General features: G+C 25.1%; 2 protein-coding genes across 2 annotated transcripts; one reads left to right on the top strand and one right to left on the bottom strand.

Annotated features, from left to right (window-relative positions):
- The first annotated feature begins 3,375 nt into the window (after positions 1 to 3,375).
- LOC126906322 (prefoldin subunit 6) lies at positions 3,376 to 4,120 on the top strand. The gene has a single exon (XM_050686871.1). The coding sequence runs from the start codon at positions 3,531 to 3,533 to the stop codon at positions 3,900 to 3,902; it is 372 nt and encodes a 123-aa protein (XP_050542828.1). The 5' UTR covers positions 3,376 to 3,530; the 3' UTR covers positions 3,903 to 4,120.
- Positions 4,121 to 5,635: 1,515 nt separating this feature from the next.
- Positions 5,636 to 15,221, bottom strand: LOC126906305 (uncharacterized). The gene is made up of 10 exons (XM_050686835.1): positions 14,996 to 15,221; positions 14,837 to 14,924; positions 10,066 to 10,125; positions 9,541 to 9,758; positions 9,300 to 9,479; positions 8,487 to 8,806; positions 8,259 to 8,403; positions 7,941 to 8,045; positions 6,503 to 6,589; positions 5,636 to 6,185 (listed from the first exon to the last, which is right to left on the bottom strand). The coding sequence occupies exons 1-10, from the start codon at positions 15,073 to 15,075 to the stop codon at positions 6,002 to 6,004; spliced, it is 1,467 nt and encodes a 488-aa protein (XP_050542792.1). The 5' UTR covers positions 15,076 to 15,221; the 3' UTR covers positions 5,636 to 6,001.
- Between the last annotated feature and the right edge of the window lie 183 nt (positions 15,222 to 15,404).

The following is a 15,404-nucleotide window of genomic DNA, read 5'->3' as shown; positions in this document are numbered from 1 at the left end:
ATGTTTTACATATAAGGGCTAGATCTTAAGTTACGGAGGGTAGTACAACCCTTCATGAAAACTATTTAAAAAAAAATTCACCATCAACTATTATATAGTTGTATAGTCGAAAATTTATAAACAATTTCAAGACCTTATTTTTGCTTATTACATTTAGTGACGAAGAGTAAGTCAAATAATTTGTGCATAACACAAATTATTTTTTCCTAAAAAAGATTTTACATTTCAATATATAGAGTTATTTATAAATCGTCGACTACGAGATTTCTTTTAAAATAATAATAAATTTGAAAATTTCTATTGTCAAACAACTATTGTACTCAGATGATGTTATAATATCATCTCAGTTCTTTTTTTCCTCGTCTTAATCCAACCTCTTGGAGTCAGCCACCCTTATCCTAAACTTCCACTTAACACGATCACCCACATCATCTATTCTTACAATATATAATATAATAATATCATCTCATTTACTTCTTAAAAAATAAATCTCATTCTACAAAAGGTAACTTAAATCATGCTACACTAGTAAGGAATGTTATAGTAATTATTTGAAAATAACACATGTTTTCCCTTTTAGCTTCGATGCGAAGCTGAAAAGATATTAGTTTTACTATGATGTGTTTTTTTTTGTCTGTTACCACTTTTTCTCAGCTCTCACCGAACGGATTTCTTTCAACGATACGTCAAAAGATCACAAATCGTATCTAGTCGAAGACATTACCCTTAAAAATTGAAAAAAAATCCACCGTTCCCCGTAAATGGGGGAAACCTCCAAAAAAATGACAAATTTAAAAATCGCTAATTTTCGAAATTTTTTCAATTTTTTTTACTAAAATGTGCCGTAATTTTTTCAAAAATGAATATATCAATATATTTTTTTTTTATATAGATGTTTGATGTTTTTACTTATCATTTGGTATATTTTTTTTGTAAATCTAACCCTTGATCTGCCCAAAGGGGGGGATTTAAAATGACAACTTTTTCACAAAAAATTAACTTTTTCAACTTAACTTTTGAAAATGTTCCGGAAGGTCTGACACTTTTATATATATCTTAAATTAAAGCTAATGTAATGTACTTTAATTAAAAAAAAAAAATTATATAATCTAAGTTTTGACTTAAGCAGCAACGACGTTATTTTCTTCAAAGGTGAATCCAGATTTTATCAAGAGGAATATAATAATTCTTTTAGGCGTCAAAATCAATTTTTTGCTAATTTTATCATAAAAACCCTTTTTCGATTGCTTTGGTTGGCGATGATAGTTTAATGAAAGCACACTCCTTCTGGACCCCCACCGATTCCCATGTATGACATCTATTATATGAATATTCAATATTTCGAAAAAGAACCTTTATTAACTTAGAGTATACGCTAATAGTATATTAGTATATTTCCTTCAATATTAATAGTACATAAGTATTATTTTTCTAGGGTATATGTTAATTATATATAATAAATTATACATATAATTTATTATATGTATACCCCCTTATATACCCCAAATACCATTGTTAATGCTTGATAAAATGTTCATACTAACCAATTTATTTAACACTGGTTAATAAAAAAAAAAGTAGTAACTTTTCTTTTATAAGAGAATTTTTACTTGAAATATTGGTTTAACACGATTAACTGTATTCAATTTTTGTCCAAAATAAAAAAAATACGATAGAAATTTAAATGAAGAATTAATATTATTTAATTTATTGCCTATTATTTTATACTAAAAATAATTTACATTTTTATTTTTTATAAGATTGCTTAATAAAATTTATAATTTGAATTTTATTACTTAGGTACATTATACCACAGACTATACTTTTCATATAGTCTGTGACTGTAATTCTGTCCTATAATAAATGCTACGCATTTATCATAGTAAAATGAATAATTATTCACTTTACTATCTCCCTTTATATCCTATTTTACTAAGCCCCTCACGTAAGCAACCTCTGGAACAATTTTACGGTTTTTCGCCCGTTAAAATTCCCGTTTTTCTCTTTTCGCCGCATTTTTGGTACCGTTCGACGGCCCTTCCGGTCCCGCGTCTTTTCCTGGCGGCGCGCGAATTTTTCGTCGTCTCCGTTTTTTTTTATTCGCGATTTTCGCGATTCCGTGGAACGGAAAACGACGCGAAATAGGGGAGCGCGCCTCCCACTCGGCCGATCGCGTTCCCGCCTTTTCGTCGTTATCACCGCGTCCGACGCCCCAAACGTGTTCGTTATCACCGAGCCGCCGTTTTGTGCGTCGTTTATTCTGTCGTTATTTCAATATAGTGTATTTACTGTATTCGTTTATTAATGTGATTTTGTAAATTTTCTACTTCTACTACTATTGCGATTATATATATATATATTAATCGAAACTCGCCGTTGGTAATTTTACACTGCGATTAACGCAGTTTATCAATTGTCGATATTGTGANCAAGAGGAATATAATAATTCTTTTAGGCGTCAAAATCAATTTTTTGCTAATTTTATCATAAAAACCCTTTTTCGATTGCTTTGGTTGGCGATGATAGTTTAATGAAAGCACACTCCTTCTGGACCCCCACCGATTCCCATGTATGACATCTATTATATGAATATTCAATATTTCGAAAAAGAACCTTTATTAACTTAGAGTATACGCTAATAGTATATTAGTATATTTCCTTCAATATTAATAGTACATAAGTATTATTTTTCTAGGGTATATGTTAATTATATATAATAAATTATACATATAATTTATTATATGTATACCCCCTTATATACCCCAAATACCATTGTTAATGCTTGATAAAATGTTCATACTAACCAATTTATTTAACACTGGTTAATAAAAAAAAAAGTAGTAACTTTTCTTTTATAAGAGAATTTTTACTTGAAATATTGGTTTAACACGATTAACTGTATTCAATTTTTGTCCAAAATAAAAAAAATACGATAGAAATTTAAATGAAGAATTAATATTATTTAATTTATTGCCTATTATTTTATACTAAAAATAATTTACATTTTTATTTTTTATAAGATTGCTTAATAAAATTTATAATTTGAATTTTATTACTTAGGTACATTATACCACAGACTATACTTTTCATATAGTCTGTGACTGTAATTCTGTCCTATAATAAATGCTACGCATTTATCATAGTAAAATGAATAATTATTCACTTTACTATCTCCCTTTATATCCTATTTTACTAAGCCCCTCACGTAAGCAACCTCTGGAACAATTTTACGGTTTTTCGCCCGTTAAAANCTAGATACTAGTGGCGTTTATAAAAATATCATTATTTGTTTGGAGTTGCCATCCTCCTTATCTAAAGTAATATTAACTATTATGGTTATGGCTATAACCAACCGCATGTTTGATAAGGTATCTTAAAATTTTATATTTATTTTATTAAAGAGAGTTTTGTCTTATATAAAAAAAATCATAGAATTATTAAATCTGAATATTTAAATTTATCTTATTGATCAATATTCATTTTTAATAAAAAAAATATATTATTTATATTTATTTAATTATCAAGCTAACATGGCCACAGAAGAGGTACAAAAACAATTTCAACGAGAACTAGACGCTTTTAAACAATGTCAAAAAGAAGTAAATCAATTAGCAAGTATGCGCCAACAACTTGACGGCCAGTTAAATGAAAACTCCATTGTAAAAGAAGAACTAGGATTATTAAAGCCTTCTGGTGAAGTGTTTAAAATGGTTGGCCCTATATTATTACGCCAAGACCATACTGAAGCTAAAGAAAATATAGAAAAACGAATGAGTTACATAAAGAATGAATTGAAAAGAATTGATGATCGAATTCAAACTTTAGAAAATAAACAAGATGAACACCGTGATAAATTAACTAAATTACAACAGCAGTTTCAAGCTCAACAAGAGAAAAAGTGATTTATTTTATTATATTATATTATTAATGAATCTTGAACTTTGTTATGATTAACCTGTTAATAAATATTAACTAGAATGTCATAAATATTTCAACTGTAAAGAAATTGAAAACATTTTTTCTTGCACTATATAAATTGAGGTATATATATTAAATTTACTTAATAATTTACTTTTTTATATATAATTTATAATATTTTTTAACTCCTAAGTCAGATATGTTAAATAAAAATTGTGTTATAATATATTTAATATATTTTAACTAAGACTAATATAATAAAATAATAATAATAATTCTATTATTTTGATGGTGTTTTATTTAAATACTAAAGGCCATTGTACACTTAAATATTATATCCTAAAAGGATTTAAATTTATTAATTTTAAGGATGCATATATAGACAAATAAGTTATTTGCTAACTGAACATAATAAAATTGTCCTTTTTAATTTTAGATCAATTATTAATTAATTAAAACATTTTTTTTTTTTAATGCTGTTTTCCTTAGTAGAAGTGTTTAAACATACAATATCAGCATAAAAATTTAACTTTGTTCGAAAAAACCTTCACCTTCTTATGTACATTAAATTAAAGTATAATAAGCTAATTTAATGAAATATAAAAAGTAAATTACATAATATGTAATTTACCTAATAAAAAATTTGTTGACTTGATTTCAAAGTGAACTCATTAAAGTAAATATAAAAAGAGCCAATATTTGTATCATTTAAATGTATTCTTTGTATACGTTGTTACTAATCTATGCCTTAAGTAAAAGTCATTTATAGGAATCACACTTGATTTTCTGTATTAAAAAAATTATTATTTTTGATAAGATATTATTCATAGTAAAAGTGTATTTAGAGAATTTACATTTTATTTTTTAAATTCATAAAACCCCACTTTTTTATGATTTCAAAAATCTTCACATACATTTGCATTGAAGTATTTTATGAGTGATTTTAAACATTGATATTAAAAATGCTAAGTCCCAATTGTTATTTTTTTTATAATATTCTGAAACACAACTTAAGTCATCCAGTTACAAAAGGAAAAGTTAAAAAATTTTTTTTTTTAATTTTACTTTTTCCTATTTAGGTGTAGCAAAAAGTGTTATTTTCTTATTTGTCAAAAAAAAAAAATAAAATTACATAACAGTTTTTTTTTTGTACATGCATATTTTTGGTCATTGGACGACTTGCTTATCCTCTGTTACTAAAAATCACTAAAACTAACTACCAGGGATCTATAGTACTTTCTACCCTCACCCTTATTCCTCACCTAGGGATAAAAAAATAATTGTAAATCATCTATCATCCATTCTCAATAGAATAGGCAGTTTTACTCATTTTAATTAATAAAAAAAACTATGTCAATACATCAACAGACAATTTATCATCATACATAATGTATTACATATAGTTGATAATTAATATATTCTCTTTTTAATTTAACTTTTTCTTCAATTATCCATTATCAAAGATGCAAATGCAATCTACCAAATTGTATTAAAGCAATTATAAATGGTGATTAAAATTACTGTTGAATTACAATCATTAATAATTACAAATTAGAACTATATACATACCACAAGTTTTGTAGTTGTTTATTAATAATATTATAAAAAGTCCAAATTAGAAAAAATATTTAAAAGGATATATTAATAGGGTTCTATGAGGACTTCTATGTCATAGCGTGACACAGTATTTAATAACAATTATACATACTCATTATCATATTAAAGATATTTTCCAGAAATGTATTATTATTTTTAATAACTATAAATAACTAGCACAATATTAGTTAAAATATTTAACACAAAATCAAATCTAGTTACAATGATAATGTCTAAAAAATGTTATTTGGTTCATATAAAAAAAAAAAAAATCTAAAATGACATATGTACAACTATATTCAATTTCAAAAAAAAAAAAAAAAGATTTTTTCTTTTATCTTAAGAAATTAAGTAACAGAATAATATAATACTTAAATGTTACAATTAAAAGTAATGTAAATAATTGATATTAATAACAAAACAAATTAAATAAACCAGATTCTTATAACGATTTACTAATACAATTATATTATAATTAAAGTATGACTTAAGGAACTGTTTTTTTAAATAACTTTTGGAAAAAACTTCCCTTAGCTAATCCTTTGGATGGTCCTTTTTTCAAATCACTGTTCGGTCCTTTGGCTAGAGATTGTATTCTACTCAACAATGATTTGTTTGGTCCCTTAGCTTTGATTCCATTTTTACAATTACTATTTGAGGATTCTTTAATACTAATAATAGAACAAATAACAAAACAGTGAAACAAGAAGTATATTAACTTTTTTTAAAAATAATATTTAATAAGTAAACAAAAACAGTGTTTTAATGAATATATGATTTCTATAATAAAAAACATGCAGTATCTTAAAAAGTTAGGAAGTGTTCAACATATAACAATTAAAACTTTCAAGATATTTTTGAGCAAGTTAATAAATTGGCTATAATTTTTTTTTAACTAAATTAATTTACTAAAAATAAATTTTATATTACACACTTTTTTTTTTAAATATTTTTAAATACTTTATATATGAAATTATATTATTATTACCTTAATAATTGCCTGTTAGGTCCTTTAGCTAAGATGGTCTTTTTATCATGTATAATTATTTCAGTAAAACTGTTTTCAGACTTTTCCCTATAAAAAAAAATTGATGTTGATTTAAATGGTACATATAATAACACACATAATTTTTTTGCTGGCAAGCTAATAATTTTTTACTAGTTTATATTTATTTAAACAAATTATTTTATAAAAGATTAATTTTTTTGATACTTTCTTCTTCCTTGTTTCCTTACCCAAACATTAAGAAGTTGTTTATCAACTACTTTAATTCTTACATCAATGTCTAATTAACCCTTTTTAGATAAAGATTTTTATATTATATTATTATATTAAAATCATAAAAAATATATTACTATTTTTTTAAATTAACGTAGTTTAGTAAAATATGGAGGGCTCAGAAGCCAGTCAGTGTAAGTCACTAAATATAGAAAATGAGATAATTGGGATTTTTCAAAACTTGTAATAAAATAGAGTCCCGTAAAGGTACTAATAATTTTTTTATTGAGATATAACATACTGAAAAACTTAAATCTAACACAGTATAATAAAAATGAAAGCGCAAGTTATATTACCCAACTCAGTTTTCACAGAGAAGTGACTTACACTGATTGGCTTCTGACCCCTCCATATATATATATCATAACAATATATTGTTTCAATTAACCTTATCATTCATTTATCTAAAACTCATCACTCTTCTATAGTACAGATCATGAATACTTACTTAAAACAATTTATTCTAATAACTGAGATTTGAGAAATATACCAAGAAAAGAAAGTAATGACCCTGACTTTTTTATTGATTCAAAAATTAAGTTTTCCTAGATAAGTTCTTAATTCATTTTTTTTTAGGAAGAGGATTTTTTTTATTATTATGAAATGTAATAATATAATTTAATATTTTAAATGAGAGATAAAGTCTGCTTAGCTATGTCAATAAGGGTGTTTATAAACTTTTATTAGCAAATAGTTAAGGAAAAGACTGTAAAAATCATTTAGATTAATAAAAACCAAATAGTTTTATTTTTCTCTTAATACATTTCTTACTAGCTCCCCCTTGCACATATTTACTGTACAGTTAACTGCTCAAACATGAACCCAAACTTATTATTAGATACTAATTTTTCAATTCTAATATCCATACTAATCATCTTTTCTAAAATCATAACTTTTTTTCTTTTTCCTTAGAATGCTGATACCATATAACTATATTTTATAATAAATTTCTAATACTTATTAATCTCTACAATTTTGTTAACTTATTATAATTTTTTTTTAAGTATAATATGCTCTGTTGTTAACTAGGTTCACAGTTTTAAAAAGAAGAAAATTGGATTGTTTTTATAAGATAAAATAATTTTATATATACGATTTTAATAATTTTATTAATAACTAATATTTAAAATGTTTAAATAATTAATACCCATTTTCAAGGTTGTACACTCCATTTTCAATTTCAATAGCAGCATTCTTAATAGGTTCACCATATGAAATTTTATTTTGCTCGTTCTCATAAGTCTGTTGTTCACTATGATAAGATTCATTTAATTATGTTATGAAGGTACATGATAACATTAAAAACTAAAGGATCATAGACAATTTAAATAAATAAAGATATTTAGATTGTACAATAATTAAATAGTTATATGAGCATCAATATAAGTTATAAATTGATACCTACAAAAATGGTTATTTTGCATAGATATTAATTACAATTCATAATTTAATTTTAACTAATTACCTCAAATAATTCTGTTTTGATTCATTCTCTAAATGATTTTTTAAAATTTGATCAGACAGTGTTTCATTGTAATCAGTGCTCTCCAAAGCAAATATAATAATTTTCTCTGTGACACTTTTATACTTATTTTGCAGTCTTTGTTTTACTAAAAATTAAAATTATATAAACATACATATTATTCAAATGAAATATATATTAAAATAAATAAAATTTATGATAAGTAGGTACTTTGTAATTCTTCAACATCACTATTTTTTTTATTTGGTGGTTTTGTTTCGTCAGATATTATAGGGCAAGTTGATTTTTCATTATCAAACTGGTGTGAAATCTTTTTACGGAGCCAAAATACTTCATCATCATTTTCATTATCATTGTTTATTAATGTCACTCTAGGTGGCAATTTAGGTATAATACTAGATAAATCAAATCCTTTATTAAAACCCATAGTTAATAATCTTTCTGTAGCTTGGGTTACATTGTTGTCAGTACCACAGAGTGTATCTAAAAGAACTGTTTCTTCTACTACAGGAAAAACACTTTTCAAGTACCTAATTTACACAAAAATAAATAATAAATAAATGATAAAATACAGCTGTAATGCTACTTTTACACGTAAAAAAAAAAAAGAAATTCATAAATTAGATATCTCACCTTATAAATAATTACATTAATCATACATATATTCTTCATAATCAAATTATTTCCTATCTTCTAAGTACATCAGACAAATACCAAGAACACTACATAATACTGAAACAACAAAATAAGGTCATGCTACAAAAATAATAAAAATAAATAAAACTAACACTAAAAATAAATCAGCACAAACAATTTGTATAGTTAATAAAATTGGTTTTGTGATCTACGAGTTTATAAAACTATCAAAATTACTTATAAATAAAATCTTAAAGGGTAAATAAATAGTAGGGTAGCCATTTAATAAATATAATAGAAATCAATAAATAAATATTGCAAACAAAAAAACTATTCTAAGGCAAAAATCAGAAATTTACAATCAATAAAAAATATGATAAAAACTACCTCAATTTCATCTTTGGAGAATAATGTGCAGGTTTAGACGAAGCACTTTTAACAGGTGAAGAATTTACTTGATACATAAAATGACGACCAATAGATGGTGGTGTATACGGCCCTGGTGTTGCAATAGGATGTTTTTCAACCTGTAAAGCACTTATTACTACTGCTTCTCTATTATGATATCTAAAATAAATTATAATACTCCAATAATAAATTACTTTTTTGTTAAATATTAAATTATTACTTGTCCAATAAAGATTTTATGTGTTCCTCAGTGGCTGTTGGAAACATTGCACTTATTTTAAATATAGATTGTTCAATGTTAAAAAAATTAATAGGTGACAGATTAGAGTGTATTGAGGCACGACTACTACCAGATGACCGAGCATAACTAATTGCATTAGAACCCATACGAGGACTAAATCTAACAGGAGTCGAGTTTGACTTCAAAGTGATTGAGTCCTGAAATTTAATAGATTAGTTATATTAATTTTTTCATTGAATGTATATTATAACGAATAACAATATAAAAAGAGTGAATGCTTAAATTAAACTTTAGACTATCAATAAAGCCTTTCTTCTAAAAGATTTTTTTGAATTAAAACTAGGATAAATGAATATAAAGGGCCATAAAAATGAGTGCAAGACCACACTAAATTTATTTTTGAATATATTATTATTTTATATAATAATATAAATTTTATTTTATTTGAAAACTTTGCTTGAAACTACATAGTTTATTTTAAATTTTTTGTAATATTTCAATTACCTGATGTATGTGATAAAATGGTTGAGGGGATTCACTCTTGCTAGGCGACTCATTTTGTGTCTAAAAATTAAGATGTTAATAATTACTTATCTTCAACATCTATGTTATAGTTATTAAAATTTAATTAATATTTTATTTTTTAAATACAACACTACATTTGAAAATTTTATTTGTTAGCAATATTTAATATTCTGTAAATCAACACATACCCATTTGACCATTAAATTAAGATCATACATGTAATGAGTAAGTACCTGAATCGATTCACACCTTTCTAACACATCCATTCCCTACTACACGGTAATAGTGGATATCATTACTATCAGCTAATCAGTTTTTATATATGTACATAATATACAACACACAACGTAGCTACTTTAAATTTTGTATTCAAAATTTATTAATATAGTAGTGTTGCTAATTTTAAACAATATTTGCATGTTTTTTTTTTATGAAATATATCAATCACAGAATATTACTGTTTTTTGTATTCTCATTAATTACAAAATTATAATATTTTTTTTGTTTTAACAGTAATAAAAACTTAAATAGTTCCTCAATTAATACTTGTAGTTGAGGTAATTATTACAAATTATACTTTAATTTGTACTAATTACCAATTTTTTAAGTAAAATTTCAATTAGTTGTACTTTTTTTTTTTTTTTTTTTAAATAAGTAGGATTAATACAGAGTATTTGGTGTATGTGATTAAAAAATGAGGAGATTAATGACAATAAAGACGTTATGGAAGAAGTGGAAAGTTTTGAGTATTTAGGATCAGTTCTGAAAAAGAACTGTGGTATTGACGAGGACGTAAGACACAGGATTAAGTGCGAGTGGGTGAAGTTAAGAGAAGTTTCTAGTGTGTTATGCGATAAAATAATTCCATTGACGTTGAAAAGCAAGTTCTATAAGACAAAAGTGAGACCTAGGGATGGTAACAATATATCAATAAGTTTGATATATTGTATCAATTTTATTAAATAGATTAAAGACTTGATATTTATAGACTATTGATGTTAATCTTTCTATATTATCGATATATTGAAAATAAAAATTAATTAAAATTATCTAAGTATGAATAATTATTTTTTTTTTTTAAAAATTGATGATATTTATCATGATTAATGAAACTAAATTAAATAATTCACTAGTAATATACAAATAATAAAAATTAATTGTTTATAATACTAACTTATTAGCTTCGATGCAAAGCTGAGAAGGTATTGGTTTTACTATTAAGGGGAATTTTTTTTTTGTGTCTGTTACCACTTTTTCTCAGCTCTCACCAAACAGCTTTCTTTCAATCATACGTCAAAAGATCACAAATCATATCTAGTCGAAGATATTACCCTTAAAAATTGAAAAAAAATTCCCTCGTTCCCCGTAAATGGGGAAACCTCCAAAAAAATTACAAATTTAAAAATCGCTAATTTTCGAAATTTTCTTCACTAAAATGTGCCGTAACTTTTTCAAAAATGAATATATCAATATAATTTTTTTTTTTATAGATGCTTGATGTCTTTTCCTATCATTTGATATATTTTTTTTGTAAATTTGACCCTTTATCTGCCCACAGAGGGGGATTTAAAAAGACAACTTTTTCAATTTAACTTTTGAAAATGTTCTGGAAGGTCTGACACTTTTATATAAATCTTAAATTAAAGCTAATGTAATATATTTTAATTTGAAAAAAAAATATTTGACCTCTGGACTTGTCTTCATGGTGAAAATGGCTATCGAATGCTATTTTTGTGTGAAAATTCTCGATTTTACTTTTTAAATTATATTTAACTTTATAATGCTATAACTTATTGAAAAGTGATTTTAATCACTGTCAGATATCATTATACTTTATCCAACTATACCACGGCACCACTGTGCCGCGACCCCCCTGTGCTGGATTTTTTACTTTAAAAGGCCATAACTTTTTAAAAAATGTATGGATCCACACAATTTTTTTATGAGAAATAATATTTTTTAATAAACTCTTTTTCATTCGACATACTTTATCTTAATCAGGATATTAATAAGGAACTAGCAGATCATGTAGCTTTTGGAATAATACACCAATTTTTTTTAATTAAACACTATCTAAAGATTTGCATCGAAGCCTTTATTTTTTTGATAGTGATTTTAATCACTGTCAGATATCATTATACTTGATCCAACTATGCCATGTCACCACTGTGCCGTGGCCCCCCTGTGCTGGGTTTTATTTTTTATATAAAGCTTATTAGTTATTATATTTTATGTTCCATGATTTGTTGTATAAATATACTGTACAATAATAAAACATATTAGTGTGGCAGCATAGTGTCATAACAATTGGTACAATTTGTGTTGCAAAAATTTCAATAATTTTTTGTATTTATGGATTTTGTATAATTTTTTGCAATGGGTAAATTAAGTAAAATTTGGTGTCATTTTGACAAAGTTAATAAATTGTCTGCTAAATGTAAAGTATGTGGCAAAACATGTTATATAATATGACGTTTAACGTCTGGCAATACATCTAATCTTCACTCTCATCTTAAAAATGCACAACTACTAAATTAAAAAATAAAGGAATCCTAAAATATTGATAATGATGATGCAACCAGATTGGCAATGTGTTGATTGTGAGTATAATTATGCTATTAACATGACTTAATCTCAAAATAAATATAAAGTATAATTCTATCTTAACTTTTAGCAATTTGACAATCCTACTTTATCAACTAGTGAAGCTAGTCATACTGTTTTGTTAGATGTTCCCCTAAAAAAAAGTGCCAACCTTTAATAATTAATTATTGAGCACTGTGCTCAAATAATTAAAACTGTTTTAATTATGTATCTTTGATGAAAGGTAATCAATTTGTTCCATCAAAAAGCTTATTTTCCAAAATTGGTCAAACAACATCTAAAGCAAGAAACAGATTTATGGGAAAACATTTATCTAAGCTTGTCGTCATGAGTTCTTTGAGTGAAGCAGATTGGTTTTCAGAAGTCTTATAATTTTATAAAAAAAATGTATGTATTGTTTTATTTACATACTACTTTTTTTTTTTAATTTAAATAATTCTATTTTAATTATTTGAAATTAAATTATACAGTGCAAGTCATATAAGGCTCCAATAATAGATTGAATAAATTTAAGTTATGAAGTTATATAAAAAAATTGAAGTACAAATAAATAATCTAATAGTTATATTATTTTAATGCAATTTTTTTTTTTAATTTAAAAATAAAGGGTTAGCCTGGCCTAGTGAGTAGAAATATATTTTTTTGGCACACGGGGTCCCTGTTTTAATTCCCAGGGTGATAATGAGACTTTTTCATTAGCAATGTTTGGTCTCTGCTACATAATACCAGTCCTGTCTACCATTGGCTTAGCCAAGAACCATCATTGACTCCCCAACATGCGAAAGAGAGTCACCACACTTTTTAGCATGTTCAATTTGGGAAGTAGAAGGATGTAAAAACTGATCATTATTAGTGTTAATTTAAGAATAAGTCTCAATTTCAAATAAAAATAAGTGATAACCAAACTCAAAAATCTAGTAAATTTGCACATTGAAATTGTGATTTTAATTAGGTAAACTATTTTTACTATTATTAAAAGACATGAGGGTATGTGTTCATTAAAATCATTTTTTTTAAATTTTTCTATCTAACATGTTATAATGGTGTTAGTGATACACGATTAAAATAGTTTTTCTTTAAATATTGATATGTTTTTGATATATTGATGTATCAATATCAAACTAAGCTCCATAAATCATTAACGATAACCTATAAGAAAAATATCGATATTGGGTCACTTTTTGCCATCCCTAGTGAGACCAACTATAATGTATGGTTCAGAATTTTGGTCCGTTGACAAGTGAATAGAGTAGAGAATGGGTGAAGTGACTAGAGAAGATAGAATAATAAATAAACATATAAAGAGGAGTATTGATGTAGCATCAATCGTAGATAAAATGAGAGAAAATAGAATTAGATGGTTCGATGAACAGTTATGGAATGAATGTTAAAAGAAGAAGTAAAGGAAAACCAAGAAAGAGTTGAAGGGATGTTATTGAATGTGATATGAGGATGGCTGATATTTGTGTATAGATGTGTTACATAACAAAATTATAACTATTGTTATCTATAAACAGAAAATTATGAAATTAGAAGTAAAGTTTAAATTGGTTATTAAACTGCTATACCCGAGGAATCATAATATTTTAATTTATCGTTAATTGTTATTATTGCTTTTTACTACAAGTTTTGATTAGTTAAAGAAGTACTGAAAAATCTTCAGACGAACTTAGGTGGCTTTGTCCTTCACACCTTTTCTATATTCTAATAATGGCATTATAATGTACTCCTATAAATAATCACCACCTGTTAAAAAAAGTTCTTGCATGATCAAATTAAGAAAAAAAAAGATTATTTATCAACTAGAAAATATTTTGTTCCCTTTCAAAAAAATGTTAATCTGTTTACATTTAATTATTTTACGCTTAAAATTTTTATACTTATCATTAAATAACAACCTTCAAGCTTTAGTAAAATAATAAAATAAAATATTTGGTATTCCAAACATCTGATATCATATCAAATTACCGTGACCATACATCTTACACATGAAGATGTATCCCATACATCTTACACATGAAGATGTATCTCATACATCTTCTACTACATTACTGTTAATATTTTTATTTCTATTATAATTACTTTTATCAATAATACTATTATATATCAAATGGTATAGTTATTAACTATTAAAATCTTTATTTACCTGGATTGTCAAAGGTTTGGACATTTTATAGTCAAGATATTTGGTATGAGAATCATCTATTTGAGTAAAGTAATCAAACAGGTTACATCTATAAAAGCAAAAAATTTATATTAAATGTGTAAATGAATTATAATATTTAAAATAAGCAATAAATTTTACGTTTTTCCAGGTTTAGAAATATTTGTTGTATAAGGCCACCTTAAGTTGTTTTTTGTCGATTCTTGCACATCAACCATCATAAAAATTTACAAATCCAAAATTTTTAATTGATCTGTGACTCTAACTACCAATTTTAAGAAAAATTTTTGAAATTGTCATTAAAAACAGAAAACAGCTAATAACTAGTACTGATTAATGCTTTTGTTGAACTGCAGTAAGTTCAACGTAATCTGATAATCGCCATTTTTCAAGGACGAATTCTGCATAAACAACATTTTAACAATCCATTACATTGTTGCAAACAGAACAAAATTAAAAAATAAAAGTAAAAGTGTTTATCTTACGTAATGAAAACATAAGAATTGCATTAAAAATAAATGTTTAATATAATAGATACAGCATTTTTTAG

This window comes from Daktulosphaira vitifoliae, unplaced genomic scaffold, assembly GCF_025091365.1.
Source record: "Daktulosphaira vitifoliae isolate Bord-2020 unplaced genomic scaffold, ASM2509136v1 Scaffold_4, whole genome shotgun sequence".
NCBI classification, from domain to species: Eukaryota; Metazoa; Arthropoda; class Insecta; order Hemiptera; family Phylloxeridae; genus Daktulosphaira; species Daktulosphaira vitifoliae.
Note: the sequence above shows the minus strand (reverse complement) of the source record. Positions and strands in the feature narration are given on the sequence as shown.

Coding starts and splice junctions, on each gene's coding strand:
- LOC126906322 (XM_050686871.1), top strand. CDS start 3,531: ATGGCCACAGAAGAGGTACAAAAACAATTTCAACGAGAACTAGACGCT.
- LOC126906305 (XM_050686835.1), bottom strand. CDS start 15,075: ATGATGGTTGATGTGCAAGAATCGACAAAAAACAACTTAAGGTGGCCT. Junction 8,807..9,299: donor TCTCCAAAGATGAAATTGAG/GTAGTTTTTATC, acceptor TGTGTAAATTAG/GTACTTGAAAAGTGTTTTTC. Junction 6,590..7,940: donor GTGTACAACCTTGAAAATGG/GTATTAATTATT, acceptor TTTTTTTTATAG/GGAAAAGTCTGAAAACAGTT.